This window comes from Mytilus trossulus, chromosome 1 (assembly GCF_036588685.1).
Source record: "Mytilus trossulus isolate FHL-02 chromosome 1, PNRI_Mtr1.1.1.hap1, whole genome shotgun sequence".
In the NCBI taxonomy this organism is placed as follows: Eukaryota; Metazoa; Mollusca; class Bivalvia; order Mytilida; family Mytilidae; genus Mytilus; species Mytilus trossulus.
This window is the reverse complement of record NC_086373.1, coordinates 35,599,945-35,624,270: the sequence shown is the minus strand read 5'-3', so window position 1 is coordinate 35,624,270 and position 24,326 is coordinate 35,599,945. Positions and strand designations below refer to the sequence as shown.

Here is a 24,326-nt window from a genome sequence, read left to right as displayed (position 1 = left end):
CAAGCATCTTGCAAAGTTCTGCGTGTTTCGCTCGTGTATGTTAACATGCACGACTTCATTATTGAGAGGGTGCAGTACGAACACACACAACTGCTCCAACCGTGAGATTTTGAGGAAAAACGACTTAAATCACATCTTTTAATCATCACGAATTGTTTATTAATTCACAACTTAGATTATATTAGCAAAAAGTAAAGTCACAAAAATACTGAACTCCAAGGAAAATTCAAAACGGAATGTCCCAAATCGAATGGCAAAATCAAATGAGAAAACACATCAAACGAATGGACAACAACTGTCATATTCCTGACTTAGTACAGGCATTTTCAAATGTAGAAAATGGTGGATTGAACCTGGTTTTATAGCGCTAAACATGTATGTCTCTTGTATGACAGTCGCATCAAATTCCGTTATTTTTACAACAAAACGGACATAATTGGTAAATTAGTCAAAATATGGTTACAGTAGTCATCACTGTGATACAATCTCAAAACAAACAAACATCTGCAAAAAAGCACAGGGAGAACATAAACTCTATTATAGAGGATAAGTGGAAGATCGTCATCAATGAGTGAATGGTTAGCAACAGAAGAAAAAGTCATACCGTTATCATTATAATTCAGGTACATGAAAATTTCCATGGGGAATTTTACCTTCAAGATCAAGGAAGGGACAACAGTTTTAAACTATTATTGATGGAATTTATCAAATACATTATGCATACTTTTGAACGAAGAGAAATAAAGAGACTCGTAAATGAGTGCAATGCATCGACGATTTCCGTTTAGACAAACAGATTTATTAACTAGAAGACCCATAAGTGCCTGTATTATGCACCTTGACCATGTATTATCGCTATTTTGTGCATTTTTCCTTTGATCTTTTTTTGTGATTATTTTCATATCATGCTTCTTGCTTGAGACGGAAAATTTATCGCTAGAAACTAAGGAGGCCACGTGGCGTTGCTAACGAAATTGGCATGAAATTGACAACGTCGTCATAGGTAAAATAGCGATATACAGATTATCATTGGTCATCTCAATTCGATTGCTTTTCTCACTTTCGCTGTACCAGCTCAAGCGAGAAATCAATCTCGTTGAGATGATCAACGATAATCTATAATAATAGCATAATTTAAGCTATTGATATTATACTTTTTATAAAAAACATAACTTTATTTCGGTCTAAAACCGGAAGCTTATTTAATTATACATGTACTTATACAATTCATCCTTTCTTCGAGAATTTAGAATAATTAAACATATATATAAACCCACATTGGATTCAGTTGGCTCAATCATAATCAATGTTTTTAATCCTACCAGAAAAACTTTTTAAGGAAGTTCCCTTGCCATGTTTTGGGATTTTTGTCAGATTTATCCTTTTGAATGACTTAAAAAATTTACCCATTGACCCCCATTTTTCTCTTTATAAATCTTTTGCATGTATAATGATAAGCCATCTGTAAAAGTCTTATTAAATTTTATTATATTTTAATAGTTTTTATCAAGTTGAACTTAAACTTGTCAATGATAAAGCTACGAGAAGTCAAGAGAGAATATTTTCCCGCTAAAAACTCAATGGCTTATATCTCGAAAATAAGCACATTGACGTATATTTGTTTTTGCTCTTGTGATTCCTTTATTAATCCCCTTTCAATATAAACTAGTGTTTTGAAATGTTAAGTATTATGAAACTGAGAAGCAAGTTCCCTTTAAGGTGACTCGGGTGTCTTCCTCCATCTTGGACTTTGAAGTAGCAGATAACTTTGGTCTAGATTTTTGATGAAATGTGCAAAATTTGAGAGTTATATGTAATTTATGTAAAAGACTTTTCATGTAGGTATAGAAAATTGTGTGTTCTTTCATAATTTCAGCTGTAGTTTCTCAAAATACCTTTTTTTGTATTTGATAAGATTTTTTCCAACTTTGCCAAATAAGGGTAGATAACTCAGTTAAAGTAATTTTTATAATAGAAAGTGTTATGAATTTACCTATTTTGATGTGTAGCAAGAAAACAAGTTCGGTGACCCTCTTTTTCTTATCTGAAAGCATGTTTTAAGAGCTATCTTCTTACATTTTAACGTAAAGTTCTGATAGTAGGGTTTCTTTTTATCACTAAAAATTTGATTTTTCATGCATAATCTTTACAAAATATGACCAGTTTGCACATCCTGTAGCTTGAAAAAAAGTCCCGTGACCCATAATTTTTAATATTTTTTTTGAAAAAATCATGATAAAAACTTCATTTTGAAAAGTAATAAATTAAGTCTACCAATTTTAATTAAGACGCCCTAGCCACCTTAAAGGGTTTTTTTTACCTGATAACCAACCGCTATCATTATTATGAATGATTTCCAAACATGGTTGTAATGTTAAACTTTCCTTGAAGGAGTGTGATTATTTTAGGGGGAAAGATTTTTCCTGAAAACTTCCAATGGTGAGCATATGTGGTAAAATATGGCCATTCAAAAGCAAAGAAATATACACATTTCAGAATTACTGTTAATTCGTCATATATGTATGGTATTTACATTCCTAAACATTTTGAGATGATACCTAGTAAATCTCTCACATACAAGCCGTCAATATTGGTATCGAGTAGAGAAGATGTAATATGGCGTACTGATTTTGCTTATTTTTTTGATACAAGTATGCGTTCTAATAATACAGAGCCAATGTTGCTCAAAAGTATGACAAAAGTAATTCAGTGGATCCCTTCACACTATGGAGTTTGGGGCAATGAACAAGCCGATAAATTAACAAAGTATGGTGCTGAACAACAGCAGGAAGAAAATCCAGTTTGCTTCACAGAGATGAAAACTAACATCAAATCTCTAGCGATCTGTTCAATACTCAACAGCAACAAGACAGTTACCATCAGCTAACAAGATCTGAACAAACCACCATATTTAGGCTGAGGACAGGACACAACAGACTAAACTAACATCTACACAAAGTCATGAAATTTGTTCCATCTCCAATGTGTCCTTGTGGAGAAGAAGAGTAGGATACGGCACACCTCTTACAGTCATACAAGATACATCAGGCATTGAGAGGTAAGATATAACACTCAGAAACATCACTCAAAGAGAAGATATACGGACCAGTGGATGCCTTACAGAAGACAACCAGGTTTGTTGAGGAGACTGGTATTCAAGTGGAAAGACGAACGATAAGAAGAAGATATAGAATGTTGGTATTCATATTTAAAAATCTGGATATACAAAATTTCAGGTGTCAAGTTTAACGATTTTGCCATTTGTATCAGCAAAACCTATTAGATGACGGATGAGAAGGTCCGTGAAATGAGAACGATTTAAGAATTCATATACCGGGAGCTCTCAAAGTATATTAAAAAAAACAATAAAGCTGGATGAAGATGAATAGCATTAGATAATTAGTTGTCAAAAAGTAAAATCACAAAAATACTGAACTTCGAGGAAAATCAATTCGGAAAATCCACAATCACATGGCAATATCAAATAACAAAACGTATCAAAAACGAATGGACAAGAACTGTCATATTCCTGACTTGGTACAGGTATTTTCAAATGTAGAAAATTGTGGATTAAACCTGGTTTTATAGCGCTAACCCTCTCACTTTAATGACAGTTGTCAAACATACAATGAAAGGGATATTATATTGAAATAAGTAAACACAATATATCATTATTTTTTCAGACTGTACTGACATTTTTATGTAAGATTAATTATGAATGTCTAGATGAAAGACGACACTTAAAATCATCTTAAAGTCAGTTTCAGTACAGAATGCCCCGAAAAAGGAAAAAACAGAATCGATTCAAAAGCGAACGACAACGACCCGATTCGATTAATGACGAGGCCCAAACAATTATAGAAAAACAAATATGACATACAACAAAACCAAAGACAACGGAATAGTTACATGCTCACAATTTGGGACAGACACATACACTTAAGAATGATGTTACGTTTAATGTGTTTTGATCATTGAAACCCTCCCTTATTCTGGATAGTGGCATAATGATCGGCACATCACAATAACATAAATGTGCAGTTACTTATGAACATTTTTATTTTCGTTGTGTTACTTAGTTATCAAATCATGTTGCATCGTTAATTTTATTACTACCACTGGGTCGATGCCTCTGCTGGTGGACTATAAGTCCCCGAGGGTATCACCAGCCCAGTACCCAGTACTTCGGTACTGGCATGAAAATACGGATTTTATGTGTTACTAGTATTAAAATTTGCTGTTACAAAATATAAGGAATTATTATAAATTAAGACATGTATCTCCCTCATGCAAAGCTCTGATTCCTTTCACGGATTTGGCTATACTGTTGGACCTTTTGGATTATAGCTCTTCATCTTTTATATAAGCTTTGGATTTCAAATATTATGGCCACGAGCATCACTGAAGAGACATGTATTGTCGAAATGCGCATCTGGTGCAAGAAAATTGGTACCATTAATTTTATTGCAATGTCTGTTAATGACAATGTCGTGATGCCCTTCACGAACTCTTCTGTCAATACATATTTCTTAATAAAAATAAATATTAACAGGTCGGCATTTTAGAAAGGCCATATATAACTTTTATCTTGCTAATTATATTTCAAATCACTTATCACCCTTTCTTTAAATATCCAAAAGATATTTTTCCCCTAAAATATAACAAACAACATTACCTACTGTGTATTGTGAAGGTGTCTTTGTTCACACAGTGTTTGTCAATTAATATATATTGGAATTTTATGCCACTGTCATACAAGTGAGAGGTTTAGCTGGTTATAAAACCAGATTTAATCCATCATTTTCTACATAAGAAAATGACTGTACGAAGTCAAGAATATGGCAGTTGGTATCCATTCGGTTGATGTGTTTGAAATTTTGATTTTGCCATATGATTACGGACTTTCCGTTTTGAATTTTACTCGGAGTTCGCTTTTTTTTTGTTATTTTATTTCCTTTCGAAAATGCCAGTGATAAAATGATAGATAGCTCCAACATTAATCGAAATCTATTAATCACGATTCCTTTTAATCATAAAATAACTTTTGCTACTCCTAAATTTTGCTTTAGTGTTCAACACTTTAGCTGTCTGTAAATTTTAATTACACCGATGAAATATATTCAAAACTCAGTTTCTGAAAATATTTTATAAGCAATTCCATCCTAACATTGACTGTAAAAAATTGAAAACAACATGTCTAATAAATTCATGCGTCCAAAGCGATTTTCTGGATTTACCTTCACCATGCAGGAACGCTCAAAGCCAAATAGATATCAAAGGTACCAGGATTATAATTTAGTACGCCTAATGCGCGTTTCGTCTACATAAGAATCATCAGTGACGCTCATATCAAAATTTTATAAAGCCAAACACTTACAAAGTTGAAGACCATTGAGGATTCAAAATTCAAAAAAGTTGTTCCAAATACGGCTAAGGAAATATATGCCTGGAATAAGAAAATCCTTAGTTTTTCGAAATTTTTTAACTTTTGTTAACAGGAAATTTATAAAAAATGACCACATTATTGATATTCATGTCAACACCGAACATTTGATAGCCAAGGATGTATAAGTACCGAAAGAGTTGAATAGCTATATGACAAAAATACCTAAAAAAAATGGCCAAATTCATCTACGGTCAACTTTGCCTGACGGAGTAGAAACCTTAGTTTCTTTATAATTTCAAAACTAAACGGACAATTTTAGAAAGGTTTGTTATAAATCATTTCAGTACCGAAATACTGACTACTGAGCTGATGATACTTTCGGGGACTGAATCGGTCAAATAACTAGTTCGACGAGATCAAAATATGTACATTGATATGCTTCACTGCTGCACATTTATTTTCAGTGTGACCAGTAGTTGAGTGACAGGATGTGTGATGATTTTGAGTGCCAAGGCATGCCAAGTGATGGCAAATATCTCTAACAAGCCTTTTTGGAAAACAAGTTAACGGAAGATAAGTTATGGTGATAACCCGAGACAAACATAGTCCCATTGATAGTTCACATTTTTAACTATGCACAATTAAGTAGAGAGCAAGAAATCAATGTTCATTGTTTGTTCATTGCTTAAGTCTTATGTTATGAAGAATGCTGGCTCTAATTAGCTAGTACCGTTAATGAACACATCATCACCCTTGAACTCAAGTATGCCTAGAAGGATTTGTTTCAAGTTTTGGAAGGTGATCAAAATATTTTTTGAAGGAATTCAGTTTTTATTTATTATCCTAGGGTTAAGAGATATGTTTGTTCGGCCATGAACATATTTGGTTAACTTCTATACTACTTCCATAGTTCGACATAACTGGACTTCAAAAATAATTATAGTATTTCCATGCAAACAGCATAAATTATTGTCCAATTTATGGTCGTCGAAATGGCAAAAAAAATCATCATAGATACCAGGACTGAAATTTTGTATTTGAGCCAGACGCGCGTTTCGTCTACAAAAGAATCGCTCGTATTCTAAAAAAGTTTAAAAGGCCAGATAAAGTACGAAGTTGAGGAGCATTAAGGATTAAACATTGTAAAAAGTTTTGCCAAATATAGCTAAGGTAATCTATTCCTGAGGTAGGAAAGCGCTAGTATTTCAAAAAAAATAAAGTTTTGTAAACAGTTAATATATTATTATGACCATATCAATGATAATTCATGTCAGCACAGACGTGAACAGACGTGCTGACTACTGGAGTGGTAATACCCCCGGGGAATGAAAACTCATCCAGTAGTGACCTCGACACAGTGGTTGAAATTAAACGCATCATAGATACCTTGACAAAAAGTTGAAAAAAGTCAAATCGAGTACGAAGTTGGAGAGCATTAAGGACCGGAAATTCCTTAAAGTTTTGCCAAATACAGTTAATGTAATCTATTTCTGAGGTAGAAAGGCCTTAGTATTTCAAAAGTTTTGTAAACAGTTAATTTATAATTATGAACATATCAATAATAATTCATGTCAGCATAGTAGTTTCTTCTACAAAAGACTCAACAGAGAAGCTCGAAACCCCAAAAAGTCAAAAAGGTAAAAACAAAAGTGTAAAGTTGAAGAGCATTGAGGACCAAAATTCCTTACAGTTTTGCCAAATATAGCTGGGATAATCTACTCCTGAGGTAGAAATGCTTTCGATTTCAAAAATTTTAAAGTTTTGTAAACAGTTAGTTTATAATTATGACCATATCTATGATAATTCAAACACCACTGCTGTGGCGTTAGCTTTAAAAAAAAAAAAAAAAAAAAAAAAAAAAAGAAGGCACATATGGGAGGGTTTGTATTAATTCATACGCCCCGCCAACACCTCCCTCCCCGAGAATTATACTAATTTCCAAGTGTTAGCTGTCGATCGACTATTTTTTTTCTTAACAAAATATCAAACTACACGTTATAATAACGTAATAACTTGTAAGCCATATTTTTTCGTGTTTGGTTGACAGCTTGTTTAAAATGTCTTAATTGAGACTTTTCCTAAAGAGACCATGCTTGAAATATCCGTAACTTCACATTTTAAATTTTAACACAAAATGAAGGTTAATTATGGACGTACGTACGACGGACATGGTTCATTTTCCTTATTATCGAGATAAACTACATAGACTTTACGGATTTAGACCAACATATAGATATGCCTATACCTTGACAATCCCCAAAACAACTCTTGTATGTGACTCTCATAGGTGAAAGGGTACGATTGACACATATATAACATATTTACCTATTGAATCGTGTAAACACTTCATAAGTAAAAACATGAAATATTTCCTTCAGTTCAGTAAATCTGAATACTAATTCTTAAACTGCAATTTTAAACACAAGGCCTCAGTATTTAAATAACGTAAATAATAGTAGTAATTTTCCACAAAACAATTAGGTATTGACAATATACTATGATGTTGCAATTTCAAGAAGATTTAAATTTTTATAAACTTTTTTTTGTCATTCACCAAGAAGTGTTAGGAATCAATTAGCTTTATCATCAACCAGGCAATGCATGTATAATAGTTTTCACAAGTTCGTCTATCATACGGTGGTATATTTTGTACCAACGTTTAATACAGAAAACTGCATTATAAATAAAGGCAACTATAAAATACAGGTGTTCAAAAGTCATAAATCGATAAAGAAAAAACAAACAAAGCCGGGTTACAAATCAAAACCGAGGAAAACACATCAACTATAAGAGTATAACAAAGGAACAACAGGAACACCGAAGTGCAGCACAAGCAAGCGCCAATACACAGACAAACGAACTGTTTGATAACAACTTCCATATTCCTGGTACAGGACATTCTAAGAAAATTTGAAAACATTCAACAAATTCGTATGATTTTATACTAAATATCGGAAACAAACAAAAACATGAACTTGGAACAGAACTTTAAACCGACATTACACTTGGAATAGAATTATAAAAAGGTGGTATAGTTTTTTCTTCATTGTCATATACCGGTACGTCATGTATCATATCTAGCATGACTCGATAGTCACGTTCTTCATTGAAAGCAGAATTAAAATTGGTTTATCTAGCTTTGGAAATTGTTCCTTGAAGGGACTACACAATATGTTTTAAATCCTCGTGGATGGAAACTTTTCTTTTCAGCGTTTTCAAGCCTGAAGGCATGAATATACAATGAAGAAGAGGATACAGTTTTTATTAATCGAATATTTTTTTATCTGTTTCTGACCCCTTTTTAATTCTTCCATGTTGTCTTCGGCTGTGTATCTTATATCTTTTATAAGCACTTTGTTGCCATTGTATTGAAATAGGTTTGTTCGTTAAGTATCGCAGACGATTTACCTTTTTCGATTTACTTACGACTTCAGCTAATTTTGGTGACCAAAACATCGTTTAATTTTTCTTTCCGTTGAAATTTCGTGGATAGCACCTTTTTCAGCCAAGCAATAATTTGATTTGTAATCTATGCGAATCCGTAGATGATCAACATTCCAGGTATCTTAATTTTTTTTTTATAGTTCTTCAAATATGTTTTGTTTATAGTGTCCTCTGTTGACTTCTTACTTGTCCAAATTTATCTTTTATCTGGTACTTATTATTCATTCTAATTTGGGAAGGAGGTCAGCAGACACAGGATAATGGCATGATGTATTGTGTTCTTCTTTTCAGGTTATCACATTCACTTAGTTTTTATGCATTATTTACCAATACGTAGCCATTCTGTCATTTGGAATCTCCATGAGGATCAGTCGGTTATAAGGTGATAATTGTATTCGATGCTCATTACATATTTTCAATAGTTCATCTTCAGTGTCATTATATATTGTCTCATGAAGGAGGCGTTGAAGTCACACGATTGTGTGGGTTCATTAATAATTTAGTGTCATTTCTTTTAATGTTTCATAAGCTGCTCTATGAGAATCATATTCCTTATAGTTACTTCTTGAGGAAGATACACTTTTATGAAGCAGATTGGATTTTTTTTAGGTCTCAATTGTATGTACGATTCTGTTGGACCTTGAAGTTTGAGAGCCTTTCTGTACAAAAATGAAATTCTTCAATGTCTTCATCGACTACCAAACGGAGACAGGGATTCTTCATCGCTAACTTGTCTTGTGAAAGCAATAAAGTCTATAAGATATGTTTCAGTAATCCTTTTGTAATAAATTAGCCACTGTTCGTGAGTGGGTATGATATCATTTATATCAATTAGTTTATTTAAATTGTTAGAGTTGAAGTCGTTGATGCTTCAAGAGATTATTTGCAGCAGACTAGACTTTACCTATATTAGACCTTTTTGTCAGTGATGGTGCTATAGCTGGGTGTCGTAGAACGTTCTGTCTTGAGTCTAACAAAGTTTTTATAACCATGTTTCTGTGCATATTGTGTATGTTAGTTTGTTCGTTGATGATTTGTGCTGAATGGAAAGGTATTTGTTGAATCCATTAGGTTTGAGTCGGTCAAATGTAGAATGGAGTACATGTTTAGGTCAATCGTACTAGAATTTGTAGATTAAAGTTGTTTCTAGAGACCAAATTTGATTCTCCAATTGCTGTTGTCTCACTATTGTAATTCTTGTACTAGTTTTTCCCCTCCTAACTATTGAACAGTGACAAGTGAAGAATTTATTTGGGGGTTTGATACATTTAACTATGAACAATAACTGCCAGTCCATTTTGGGTGTAGCTGTTAAAAGCAGCAATAGTAAGTTCTAGTTACAGCTAGTTGATACTTGTTATCTTCATGATTTGTGTTCTTTTTCTCTCTCTCTGGTCAGGTTTACTTATATAATTTTGTTGTGTTAAGGTCTGATTGAATATTTTGGGTCCGAGAGTTTGGAGTTACATAGTTACTATGCTTGTAGACTGTTGGATAGTCGGAGATATTGATCGTGTACGATCTTTTTTGGTTGGTATCAGATACTCAATCAAGTGTGTCAGATTTTTGTAAAGATCTTTTAGGTTCTTGGTCAACTGTTATATTTGTATAATAGACTTTGGAGATTCCAGGAAACCTGGAATTAGTATATCTCTCAATGCTTAGAATGCCTGGTTTTATTTATAAGTAGGTAGACACTGTAGACATTGAAATTTATCGAAATTGTCACTACTACGATAGCTATTAGGTAATGTGACTAGGATGTAATATTTTGAAATTGAAAGTGTATTTTTTTCTAAACATAACACAGAAGATAAAACTCATTTTGAGATGTTATTGCTTGCTGCGTCATCGATTTTTGCATATTTTTTTGCAGATAGAGTTCAAAATGGTCGAAAAGAAATTTGAAACTCGTTAGACGTATCAATGAATATAGCGCTCGATCTCTTTTTTTGTAGAGCGTTACTGGTAATTTGTGTAATCCAGAATGAGTTACATGCTTCATGCATTACTGAATTCATTTTATTTGGAATGTTTTTTACAAGTCCATGTATATCTCTGTCTCTATTATTTGCCTTTACAGAGAAGACTGTAGAATATAATCCTTCAAACTCTTCTCTAATCCATACCGCTTTGAGTGATTGGATTCGTATCGACAATAAATTGTTTTGTCTCTTTTGAAATGAAAATATAGCAATTTACTTCGTCGACAATTCGTAATATATAAGAATTTGTGTATGAATTATCCAGAATGCAGCAGATATAAATTTTAGAACAAGGGTTCCTTCTATTAATTCAACTTGTGCGTTCAATATACATCTTCCGTACTTCCATACATATTCTTACATCCTTTTGATTTTTTAACCCTGTATGCTAACATTGCCTATGTAAATTTTTAAATTGTTTGTATGCACATTTTCTGACGTCAGTCAATGTGTTCGTAGATAGTAGATGTTTTTGTGTTCTGTTAAATTGTTCCTTTTGAAAATGTTATACGATGATGACTGATGTACCCATATTTTGACTATTTTATTTATTGTGTCTTTATTTAACGCATCAATGTAAATATAACGGAATTTGATGAGACTGTCATTAAAGTGGAAGGGTTAGCGCTATAGAACCAGGTTTAATCCACCATTTTCTACATTTGAAAATGCCTGTACCAAGTCACGAATGTGACAGTTCTTGTCCATTCGTTTTTGATTTCAGTATTTTTTTTTATTTTACTTTTTTCAACTGATCAGTAACGACGATCATTTTCTGGGCATCTTTAGCTGAATTTGATCTATACATGTTGTTCTAAGTATGTGTTGTCATTCCATGAATTGTTTTACTTTGTGTGCATTCACAAATATATTTTGGACTCTGATTTTCTAACGTGCCTTGTTTTTGCGACTGCTTTGCAGGATGTATATGTCAGTTGTGTTATCTTCTGAATGGTCTTCTTCTTGGGAAAGACATTATTATTTCTTAAATTAGGGTACAGCAAAGCAGGTTTTATTATCTTGAAACTAGCTTATCTTGTTTTGTTTAATTTACCACAAGTAACAACAAAACATTTGTTTTCCTATCCAGTGTGATGGTTGAACTATAAATATGCACATGGCCAAGCTGAAAATGTTTCTATGAAGTTGTTTTTAATCTTAAGTAATACAGTTGAGATCAAACCTTTTATCTATCAAATAAGTTGTCTGCATTATGGTAGGGTTGTTGTCGCATTGACACATTCCCCATTTCCCTTCTCAATTTTAGCTTGTATAGTCTGTCAATTTTAGCTGTTCAGAATTTATACAGTAAAATGTACCAATTTGCTGATTAAATACCATTACGAAAAGTACGAACAGAATTTGTTCCTATTTTGTTGTTCTCATTATTTAATATATAAGTCACTCACGTTACACACTGGACAACAGAATTGTTTTTACTATCCAGTGTATTGGTTGAAATAAAATCCAAGGTCAAACTGTTGAAGTACATTTTTTACTTGTCATTAAATATGTTTATCACAAAGGTTACTCAGTGGAAAGCAAATCTGTTTGTATTATCCAACTGTATATATGATGGTGTGTTTATTTTTAGATATGTTTACAGCAAAACTGTTTTACTATTCAAAGTTTGGCTTGGATCGACAGTACAAAATTTAAGTATGAAAATGACTAATTACAAAAATTCGTCACTGTTTGGGGTGCTGTGCTGTTGTTAAAGGACGATGCACGTTATATTGTCATTTGAACGACTTTTGCAATATAAGCGGGAGGTTTTGCTAGCCATCAAAACCATGTTTTATTTAATAGATTTTCTATGTACATTGGCGTTAGTTTTATGTTGCATTTCAATGGTTCTATTGTTCCATTGTTTTCCTCTAACCGTTGATCTGTTTATCTCGGTTTTAGTTTGTAACCCGGGTTAGTTTTCTCTCAATCGATTTAGGAATTTTAAAAAAGCGGTATTCTATACTGTTGCCATTAGTTACAGCAGACAACATGTCATATGTGATGTTGGAGGTCAAAATACTTGAAAATCCCGACCTTATTCTTTAAAAAACCACACCTGATGACATATCACTAACGCTGATACATTTAGATAAGTCTTCCTGTAACGATTGCTGTCACGTACAGAAGATCATTGCGTTCTGTGTTACGGATTGCATAGATCTGCAGAACAAATCGCCGGTCATATGTTGTGGTTCCAACTCAAAAGGGTCTTTGTTTATTTTTAAACTATTACACAGCCATGCAGAATGCGGTTTTTGTGTTTCGTAAAACGTACTGATTTTTTGTTATCTTAGTACGCAGTATTAAGGAAGAATATTCGTGTTGTCATTTGTTAAGGTTTATGTACCCTTCTGTAGCCATTTTTGTACGAACTTTTTAAACTTCAATTGTATCAAAACTACAGATACAATGAATAATAGAGATAGGCCATTTTGTACATATTTCAAGGGGAAATCTGATGCAAAGCATTATTTTTTACTGTTCCATTGCATTTAATAGAAAAAGAGGACTTTGTGGCAAATAAATCAAGATTTTTATAGAAAATCCACAGCCTTTATCCTTGTACTCTCATATTTGGCAATTTAATGACTAGTAGATATAGGATTATTGCATGCAGTGCTAGCATTGATTTCCTTAAAACAAGTTTATAAATGTAGTTATTGGTTAAAACAAATATAAATATGGCCAAACTCAAGTACACCTTTTAGGGTGCGCTCGACTTTAGTGACTCAGCACGAGGTGTTTTGGAATTTACAGGTTGCTTAGAACTTTTTGTAAAAAATAAACACTAGCACATCATAGAAAATCAAGTGAGTAACTTAAGTTTCAAATGTTATAACAAAAATCTCTGTATTAAAGGCTGTGGATTTTCTATAAAAATCTTGATTTATTTGCCACAAAGTCCTCTTTTTCTATCAAATGCAATGAAACAGTAAAAAATAATGTTTTGCATCAAGTTTCCCCTTGGAATATGTACTAACTGGCCTATCTCTATTATTCATTATATCTGTAGTTTTGATACAATTGAGGTTTGAAAAATTCGTACAAAAATGGCTTCAGAAGGGTACATAAACCTTAAGGAACTTTCTGTTTTGAATATTCTTCGGAGTTCGATATTTTCGTTATTTTAATTTTCGGTTGTTTTTTTTTTTGGTCAGACACAATAGTTTTCCCCCTCATTCGTTCTCTCAATAATAATACAACGGGTTATTACACAGAAGTTGATTTCTATTTAATCGCCCTCACGATCCAACACCAGAAACTTCACGAACCGAACGATACGTTTGATGGCCATGACAATGAATGAAACATCGGACTAACCTAAACAAGTGTGTCTTTTATTTTATTAGTAGCTATATTCAACCACCATGTAATTCCTGGTAATTCAAAATAAATCTTTTGATATTTATCTTTAAAAAGAGTAATGTAAAAAAAATAGATTGTTAAAAATGGTCTACAACATTCCTTAGACACAGGTCACTTTTTTCAATACCAAATTTTTATTCTCACAAACTGAAATATATACCTACTACCAGAAGCCCATTACAAGGGTTCTCATACTTCAAAGTTTTATGTTGACGTTGCAGAAATGTCATTGTACAGTTGATAAAACTAAACAAGCAACAACAACAAAATGCGTATGCAATATTTTTGTAAACATAACAATTTTTGACGGAGAAATAATTCACTATTGCCAAACAAATAAATCATGCGATTGGAAATTCTTATACGCCCCTTATCAAAATCAAAGGTTAGAAAACAACGCTCACAATGGGAAATAGGACGATTTACTACTTTAAAGAACTAGTTATCATTTGGAATTCCTGGTCTATTTCTTCTGTGTGTTGCCAGTATACAAATATTGACAGAGGAATCGAGTACACTTCCACATTTCTGATATTTAACCAACACGTGTCATTATGCTGATAAAAGATACAAATATTTGGTATATAAAGATATGGGAAGGAATGTTTGTTCAATTTGTTCAAACTTAAGACCATTATTTTATTTATAATTGGTAAGGTTAAAACATGAATGACTTGGATTAATTCAAGTGAAAATTTAAAATGTTTTTGTTTGTATTTGTTTGTAAATGTAACACATATTTCGTTCGTTCATAACATAGTATGTTGTTTTTGACAAGTAAAATATTTCAATATGACAGAAACAGTTACTGATAATTTCTAAAATCAATTACTTCTTGTAGTAAATAGTCTAGTGGCGGGGCCAATATTTGTTAAACGTTTTGGGATTGAGAATGGGAGCGGATGGTATCACCGGTAAAATTATCCTTAGGGAGGGGAGACAGCAGTCAAAAAATACGATTAATATAAACAAAAAACATATAAATTTCGGTCATTAGGAGGGCAGATAACACCCACTTTGGATCCGTTCTTCAAAACGGTTCGATTCCGCAAAGTCAAAATTTCGTTTGTACTTTTAAAGCAAATATTCCAAGTGTGGACATGTTAAACGAAATACTAGCAAAAGTTCTGCCCATTTACTTTTTTCTTTTCTCTATAAGAATAAAAAGGTTCATTCACCCTACGCACTTGAAAATAATAGTTCATTTCAAAAAGGCGTCGCCTCAGAGTTAGATAATTTATCGGGTGAAATTTATGCATTAAACCATTTGTCTTCTTGTCATTTAACCAATTTTCCCTCCTTGTCATTTGGAAACATTGTGCAATTATATTGTTTAAAGCTGACGTCACAATAGTTACAAATAATCAAGAACATTTCTGAATATATCGAATTTCATTTCTTTTCCATTCGAGCTGGCTGGTACGATTACAAGAAACTTTTAACAATAGAACGATTAAATATATTGAAAGACCTTAAAATACATAGAAATCAACACGAAAATGATATAATTAGACATTATATTGGATAACTTATACCGTTTAGAGTGTTTGCTTTCCGTATGTATTGTTCAAGCTTTGTTTTTCAAACTTATTTAGTATATCAGTACTGAATGACATATGAAGACCTTTACCGGCTACAACATGAATAAAACTTGTGATATGTTAGAGTCAATAGACAAGGACGTATCTTTTTTTTTAATTACTAGAGAACGTAGAAAACCGCCATGGATAATAAACTTGGAATTGATAGTAAATAAAAAGTACAAGTTATTTCTAGCACGAAAATAATTGAAATTCATGGAAAACCAAAAAATAACGGACTTTTGGAGAAAAAAAGTGGGAGGACAAACAAAAATTGTCCTGTCCCCAAGTGCATATGAATAAACCAACATTACTGTTACTATCCATTATTTTCTTACATTTGTTTTTTTTATATGAACCAGAACTTGAATGCTAAATTAAACAGACATTGTCAGGCGACTTTTACTAGCTGAAATTATTTACAGCCCCATATTTAAATAGAAGGTACGTTTGTTAGATATCTGTTTAATTTATTTTGTGCATTTTTCCTTTGATCTTTTTTGGTGATAATTCTTCATATCATGCTACTCGCTTGCGATGGAACATTATCGCTAGAAACTAAGGAGGCACGTGGCGCTGCTTAGGAAATTGACACAAAATTGACATCGTCGTCATAGGTAAAATATCGATAAACAGATTATCATTGGTCATTTCAACTCGATTGCTTTTCTCTAGAAAATCAATCTCGTTGAGAAGATCAACGATAATCTATAAATTATAATGATTTCCTTGAAAGTTTTAATTTTTCATACCGCAATTCAACTTTTTTGCACAAGATATATGTTGCTTTCTTGTCATTATCAATATTTTAGGATACAACTGTGAAAAACTCATATTATTTTTTAAAAGTCAAGTACGTCATTTTCAATAGCCGCAACGAGATGTATTACTTTGACATAGCCAAAAAAGATTTGAAAGAAAATTGGTGTATAGAAAAGATTCAAAAGTTTTACCTCAAATTTTGCCTTTTTTTAAGTCTACAACTGTATTTTTATTCCACATTTTAATTGTTGTTGTACCTTTTGTTCAAAAACTACTTCAAAAAATGTTGCCAATAATAATATTGATAAAAACGTTAGGCTTAAAAATTGGCAGCACGAATTGTTTTAAATAATCGTAATATTTTGAAATCGTCAACTTTACTTTTTGGCGAGCTTCTATTGATGCCAAATCAACATCATTTTATTTGTATAGAATTTTAAAGTAGTTCACCAAAAACTCAAATATGAACGTCAAGTTAGTTCTAGAAGTTCTGGTAATATGCTTTTTGGTCATAAACTAGAACTGAATACTAGAATTACTCTTATTCTACGCTCCTAATTGGTATATAGAATAATTTCATGGACCAATTTGTCTGCAAATTTAAAATAGTGTTACACAATTCAATTTGTGAAAACATGTATATATTGAAAAATATTTGACAGCCAAAAAGTGAGATTTTTTTCCAAAATTAAAAAAAAAAACACAAAAAAACTGAACTCCGAGGAAAATTCTATCCGGAAAGTCTCTAATCAAATGGCAAAATCAAATAATAACACATCAAAAGAATGGACAACAACTTTCATATTCCTGACTTGGTACAGGCATTTTCAAATGTAGAAATTAAATGGTGGATTGAAATGGTTTTATAGCGCTAAACCTCTCACTTGTATGACAGTAGCATGAAATACCATTATATTTGCAACGATGCCTAAACAAAACGGACACAACAGGCAAAACTGTCAAAACAATGGGTACATCAGGCATCACCGTGTCACAATCTCAATTAGAACAAATACAAACAAATATATTACAAAGAAGTACAAAAAGTATATACCAAACCCAATAACCACGCCCAATTTTGATGTTGAATAGAATATACTAGGTTGTAATATATATACATAAGGACCTCATATTTATGGTAGACTAGTCTAAATAATAAATATGTCATGTATGTTATCCTGTGGGAAAAAAGGACCTCATGTGATTATTATTATATATAAAGACCTCGGATAATATCCTCGACCACAAAACAATATTACTTATCGAGAAAATACTTATTCAGAAGTAGGTCAACCCACATGAGCCCCTTAAAAATCTACTTCAACATCAATAAATAATTGTATCTTGATAAAACTGTATGCAAAAGATTAACAAGTACTTTTCTCTCTGTGGTTCAAAACTTTTACATTTTTGCTCCGCAACTTCAATGTAAATGCAAAATAAACAAAGGCAACATAATTAGTACCTCGAAATTAGAGAAATGTCATTCCGTTGCAATCTCATAAAATGTCGTCTTTCGATTATTGTAACTATCAACACCGATATAGATCTATACTTAAAAGTAGTGTTTCACAAAATTATCCCTCGCTACATGTTTTTATCAAATGTTGTTTCGAAGGGATTCAGAGAGATTGAAAAATATAATATTGTCAATTTATTATTTTGACAGCAGAAAGTGGTTTTCGTTTTCTATGGTTTTGAATGCTAGATATGTTCTTTTGTTTCAATGTACCTTGTTTCTCGTTTTTTATGTAGATTAGACCGTTCGTTTTCCTGTTTGAATGGTTTTACACTGGTGACTTTGGTGCCCTTTATGGCTTTTTGTTTGATGTGAGCCAAGGCTCCTCGGTGAAGGCCGTACATTGACCTGTAATGGTTTACTTTTTTTTAAATTGTTATTTGGATAGAGAGTTGTCTCATTGGCACTCACAGCACATATTCCTATATCTATATTCAGATTATCTACCCTTATCTATAAGTTAAATATGGTCACTGTTGTCTTTTTTGGTAATCGAACGTCTAGTTTCACAATTTGAATATCTAAGATAAAATTCTTGATCTTTTTGTAAGAAAAAGCATCTTATTTTTGTTTAAACTGTTTACAAATGCAATATTTCCCCACGATACACTTAGCCCTGCAGAAAATGACAAGGCTTGTATGATGAGGAGTTAGTTGATTTATACATAATGTTGTTTAGTTTTCCAAGTGCAGATTCGAAATTATAATTTATACGTTATATTGAAACAAAGACATTTGCAAGAACACTGGTGTGAAAAATTAAAAATTAATTAGTGTAGTGCTAGTCACATCAGAGCGCCGTATGCGTAAGAAACGTGCCAGTGACGCACTTGTTGTTTTTCAAGGACGGATAGTTGCGAACATAAATGTTGAGCTTTCACACGCAAAACTTGTCACGTAACATGCAAACTGGTATGAACTCGATAAGAAATAAGTGAAAAGCTCGAAAAGCTTAGCTTTTTCGTCCTGTTTCTATTTGCTCATACGATTAACTGCTATATTTTCCAACAATTTACATATTTTGTAGACTTTATTTTGTAGATAAAAACAACAGAAATTGTTTTAGCTAAATTAGACTAAAACATACAATTGTCATTGAGTGATCATATCTTTACAAAAAGTATCAAAGAATACAGAGTTCAAACTCTCTAGAACAACGAAAGTTGGAAATATAAGTAGTTGTCAGTTCAGCACACGTAAACTCAAACGATTGGCTTACTGTTATATAGATAAAATGCTACGCATTGATATTGAAAAAATAATTAAATCAAAGAACTGACAGTACTATAAACTCTGATGAAACCAAACATATGTTTGCCGGCAAATAAATCATACAGATTGCATTTTTCTGTAGACCTCTAGAGTTTCTTTCTCAAAGTCAATTTTTCTAACATTTTAGCCTTTTTTTAGGGCAATCGCAATCAAGTATTTAACATTTAAACAACTTGATAGGATCCTTTGGCCAAAGGGGACAACTGAAAAAAGTTAAATTTGTTTTGCTGTTTGAAAACTGGATAATACATTCCCTGAATGTTCGCATTTCGATCAACCGTGATTGGATATAAAGCATACACATTCTTTATCCTCACAATGCCAGTTGACATGTAAGCATGCGTCACCAAATATTCACGCACACAGATATTCATAATTTTTTTTACAGATATATATATTTTTTACGACAACGTATGTTAATACTTACAAAAAAAAATAATGAATTTTATTTTAAAAAATGCTATTTTGCACTCGATTACATCAGTGTATTTACGGAGTAAAACGTATAATCACAAAAATATCGAACGTCAAAAAAATTCAAAGCGGAAATGGCAAAATCAAAAAGCTTAGACACATCAAACGAATGGAAAACAACTGATATTACTGACTTGGTACAAGGAAATTACTTTTCAACAGTACTCAGAAAATAGACTGACAAATCAAAATGGCCAAAGAGATTGTCCCATAGCAAAATAATACCTCAAGGTCATCCTTGTGAAAGTAAAACATATATTGTTAAGTAAAGAATTATTTTCCATTTCTTACTTGTTCAATGAGGAAATTATCCTCAATTTCCTCTGTTCTGTAGCTGTAACGCTCCATGAAAAATTCCAATCCATTGACTCTGCCTTTTTCCTCATCATGAATGGTTTCTTTATCTGAAATAAGAAGAAATTGACAGATATAATTATATGTAATGGGAAATTAAATTTGTATTTGGACGGATAAAGTCTACTTTTCTTCTATTCTAGGAACAGGTCGTCCCAAATTTTGAACATGCACGCGCCTTCTTGTCGGTGTATTCGCACTAAATATTCATTTGGTAGAATATTTTCAACCTGTAAATATTTTATGCATATCAATAATATTGTTTCAACCTGACTCTTTCCAGATTAACTTCTTATACATGTTGAGACTTTGAGTGTGCCAATGACGAATGTACCCATAAGAAATCACATGAGGAATTATTCACATGGTGCAGTGGTTATGAGATAACAATATAGAAATTAGATGCACTAAAGAGTCAATTTCACCCACCTGCATATTCAAATATTGCCACTTTTAAGTTAAAAAAAAACTTGATTAAAGGGGAATAACTCTATTTAGAGTAAACTGACACTGTCAGTCATGTTGATTTATTTGAAGATCTGATCACGTTATTCTTTAAACATCTATAATAATTTTCAAGATAGAAGCCTAAAATGCTCCCTCCCAAAAAATAGAAAAATCTTAATTAAAGGACGCGGATACTCTGAAAGGAGGGTAGTATAATAGTTCACCTTATAATTATTTCATGGTTCAGCTATCAAACAAGCTTGCCAAAGATATTACCTTTACCTTCAAACTCAAGTAATTTTGCTCTAACGATTTCGACAAGGCTGACTAATAGACAGATCTTGTCACTCTGATCATTTTTGTACATTAAAATAAACAGCTATTTATTTAAGTTTCCAAGATAAAAGAGAAAAATTGCAAAATAATGGAAAATAAAAGAAGAACAAGTCCATGTGACAGAGATGATGCCCCCGCTTGCATTCAAAGCGATATAAGTCAAGATGAGTAAAATTTTTGATACCAAAATTCGAACATGATCTGAGTTTTGTGGTATAAAGCATTACATGTATAAGTTTCTAAATATTTTTTGAGGCAAACTTGAGTCAAAGAACGGAAACTTATCTTGGGATGTATGGATCGACGGACGAACAAACGAACAATTGTTACACTAAATGCCCCTTCCGCTCTCCGCTGCAGTGTGGGCATACAATTTGTCCTTACAGAACAATAAGTTCAATAATGTGTAGATTGATGATTATGATCATATTTACTGATCTGTAGTTCTTGTCTCGCTGTTCTCTCTAACTATCAGGGGAGATGATCATATTTACTGATCTGTAGTTCTTGTCTCGCTGTTCTCTCTATCCATCAGGGGAGATGGTCATATTTACTGATCTGTAGTTCTTGTCTCGCTGTTCTCTCTATCTATCAGGGGAGATGATCATGTTTACTGATCTGTAATTCTTGTCTCGCTGTTCTCTCTAACTATCAGGGGAGATGATCATATTTACTGATCTGTAGTTCTTGTCTCGCTGTTCTCTCTAACTATCAGGGGAGATGATCATATTTACTGATCTGTAGTTCTTGTCTCGCTGTTCTCTCTATCCATCAGGGGAGATGGTCATATTTACTGATCTGTAGTTCTTGTCTCGCTGTTCTCTCTATCTATCAGGGGAGATGATCATGTTTACTGATCTGTAATTCTTGTCTCGCTGTTCTCTCTGTCTATCAGGGGAGATGATCATATTTACTGATCTTTAGTTCTTGTCTCGCTGTTCTGTCTATCTATCAGGGGAGATGATCATATTTACTGATCTGTAGTTCTTTTCTCCGGCTGGTCTGTCTATCTATCAGGGAAGACGATCTTTGTAAAAGTAAGATTGATGATTTTGATCATATTTACTGATCTGTAGTTCTTGTTTCGCTGTTCTCTCTATCTATCAGGGGAGATGATCATGTTTACTGATCTGTAGTTCTTGTCTCGCTGTTCTATCTATCTATCAGGGGAGATGATCATGTTTACTGATCTGTAGTTCTTGTCCCGCTGTTCTCTCTGTCTATCAGGGGAGATGGTCATATTTACTGATCTGTAATTCTTGTCTCGCTGTTTTCTATCCATCAGGGGAGATGATAAATTTACTGATCTGTAGTTCTTTTCTCGCTGGTCTGTCTATCTATCAGGGGAGATAATCTTTGTAAAAGTAAAAGATTGATGATTTTGATCATTTTTACTGATCTGTAGTTCATGTTTCGCTGTTCTCTCTGTCTATCAGGGAAGATGCTCATGTTTACTGATCTGTAGTTCTTGTCCCGCTGTTCTCTCTGTCTATCAGGGTAGATGATCATGTTTACTGATCTGTAGTTCTTGTCTCGCTGTTCTCTCTATCTATCAGGGGAGATGATCATGTTTACTGATCTGTAATTCTTGTCTCGCTGTTCTCTCTGTCTATCAGGGTAGATGATCATGTTTACTGTCTGTAGTTCTTGTCTCACTGTTCTCTCTATCTATCAAGGGCGATGATCTTTGTAAAATTAAACGGACAAGTGACTACGACAACATCGGAGTTAAGTGGTGGCAAAGACTCACAGGCCCGCTAAGAATTAACAAATATGACAGACAGCAACCAGGGAAAACCACTGAATTGCTGGTTCCTAACCATGGACGGGCATATACAAAAATATGCGTGGTTAACATTTCTATGTGCACTCAACCCTCCCGTAACCTAGGACAGTGGTGTAACAACACAACATAAGAGCAAAACTGTAAAAATAAGTTGGAAATGGCTTGACTCAATAGATTAACACGAAGGACAACAACAACAAACTAACATTTAAAGACATACGATACAAAGTACCAATCTAAAAGCGAATTTTCCCGATGCAAAGACCATATGAGTGAATCAATATAATTCCAAAATAAATCATCTCGAATGACTTACAGCAGATGATCGTAACTAATATACTATCTGAATAAGTCTATTTAAAGTTTGATAAGCTTTTTGGGTGAAGGAAGACATTTTTGTGCTTTGTAAAGAGTTTTACCATAAAAGATTGGCATTGAAATACCTGAACATGTAAGATCTCTGGGTTTTTATAGCAGACAATTAGTAGCAATCAAATTGACTCTTGGAAGCATACATTAATATGCTACGCTATGCTTAATACATGTACAACATTTTTTTCTGAATTTTGCAATTGTGGTCGAGAAGCGATAAAAATTGCCTCTTTATCAACGAATGTTCTATGAAAACAATATTTAAAAATATAAATAAATATTACCTTCCACTCCCTGTATAATTCCTTTAAAAAATGAATTTGGTCATTTCACATTATTATTCGAAGTTTCCATAGTTATATTAACACATTTAAACCAAAGTCTTGTTATTGCGTACATCAGTTGAAACGTGCTAATTGGATATGGCCATATAACTTAAACAAAACTCTATCATCTATAACAATAACATTTTCAAGTAGATGCAAATGTCTGAAGATGATGCAAATAAAACATCGATTTAGTCTATTACCAGTATGTGTCTCAAGTTATGAATATTTTTTTTTGGATATTTACTTACTTGTGGTGTTATGTTGTTGCATCAATGACGCCACAGTACATTAGGCAAACAATAATGTATCATGTATGGTGTCTGCACCGGTGAATACATGTACCCTGTTCAAAGAACAAATACGGAAAAATGATCTCAAAATTTAAAAATTATATTTTTAATGACATGTCAAAACCAGCATCCTAACTTAACTCTTTCTGAATTAGCCTGGATTCAACCTTTGTGTATAATCACCCTCTTCCATTGATATATGAAATGAAACATGTACATGTATGTAATATGAACATCTATCTAGACAGGAGAACCTTCTGAATAAGTTTGTACAAAGGTTTGGTCAACTTTTGAGGTGAAGGACAACATTTTTGTGCTTTGTATAAAATGTTACCAGTAAAGATTGAATATGAAAACCCTGGTATAAAAATTTGTAAGGGTTCCGCGGAACCCAGTGTCTCGCCTACTTTTGCTGTAAATCGCAGGCTCAACAAAAAATGAGGAAAAAAATCAATAAAAAATTTCCTCTTGATACTATCTTTTGATTGTAAGAAGCTTCTGTCCAAGTTTGGTAAAAATATAGGATAGTTAATGAATCTAATTAATGTTTTGAAAACTTAAACTGCCGACTGTAAGTAATGTTAACTGGAAGAAAATCTAAGTCCATTTAAAAGT

General features: G+C 32.7%; 1 protein-coding gene across 1 annotated transcript in view; it reads right to left on the bottom strand.

Annotated features, from left to right (window-relative positions):
* The window catches only part of LOC134722872 (zinc finger protein GLIS3-like), a 70,500-nt gene extending 47,092 nt beyond the window's left edge, over positions 1-23,408 (bottom strand). The window contains exons 1-2 of the mRNA XM_063586507.1: positions 23,377-23,408; positions 20,089-20,201 (exon numbers count right to left, since the gene is read on the bottom strand). Coding sequence (XP_063442577.1) covers positions 20,089-20,186 — 98 coding nt within the window. The 5' untranslated portion in view covers positions 20,187-20,201; positions 23,377-23,408. The remainder of the gene's footprint in view (positions 1-20,088; positions 20,202-23,376) is intronic.
* Between the last annotated feature and the right edge of the window lie 918 nt (positions 23,409-24,326).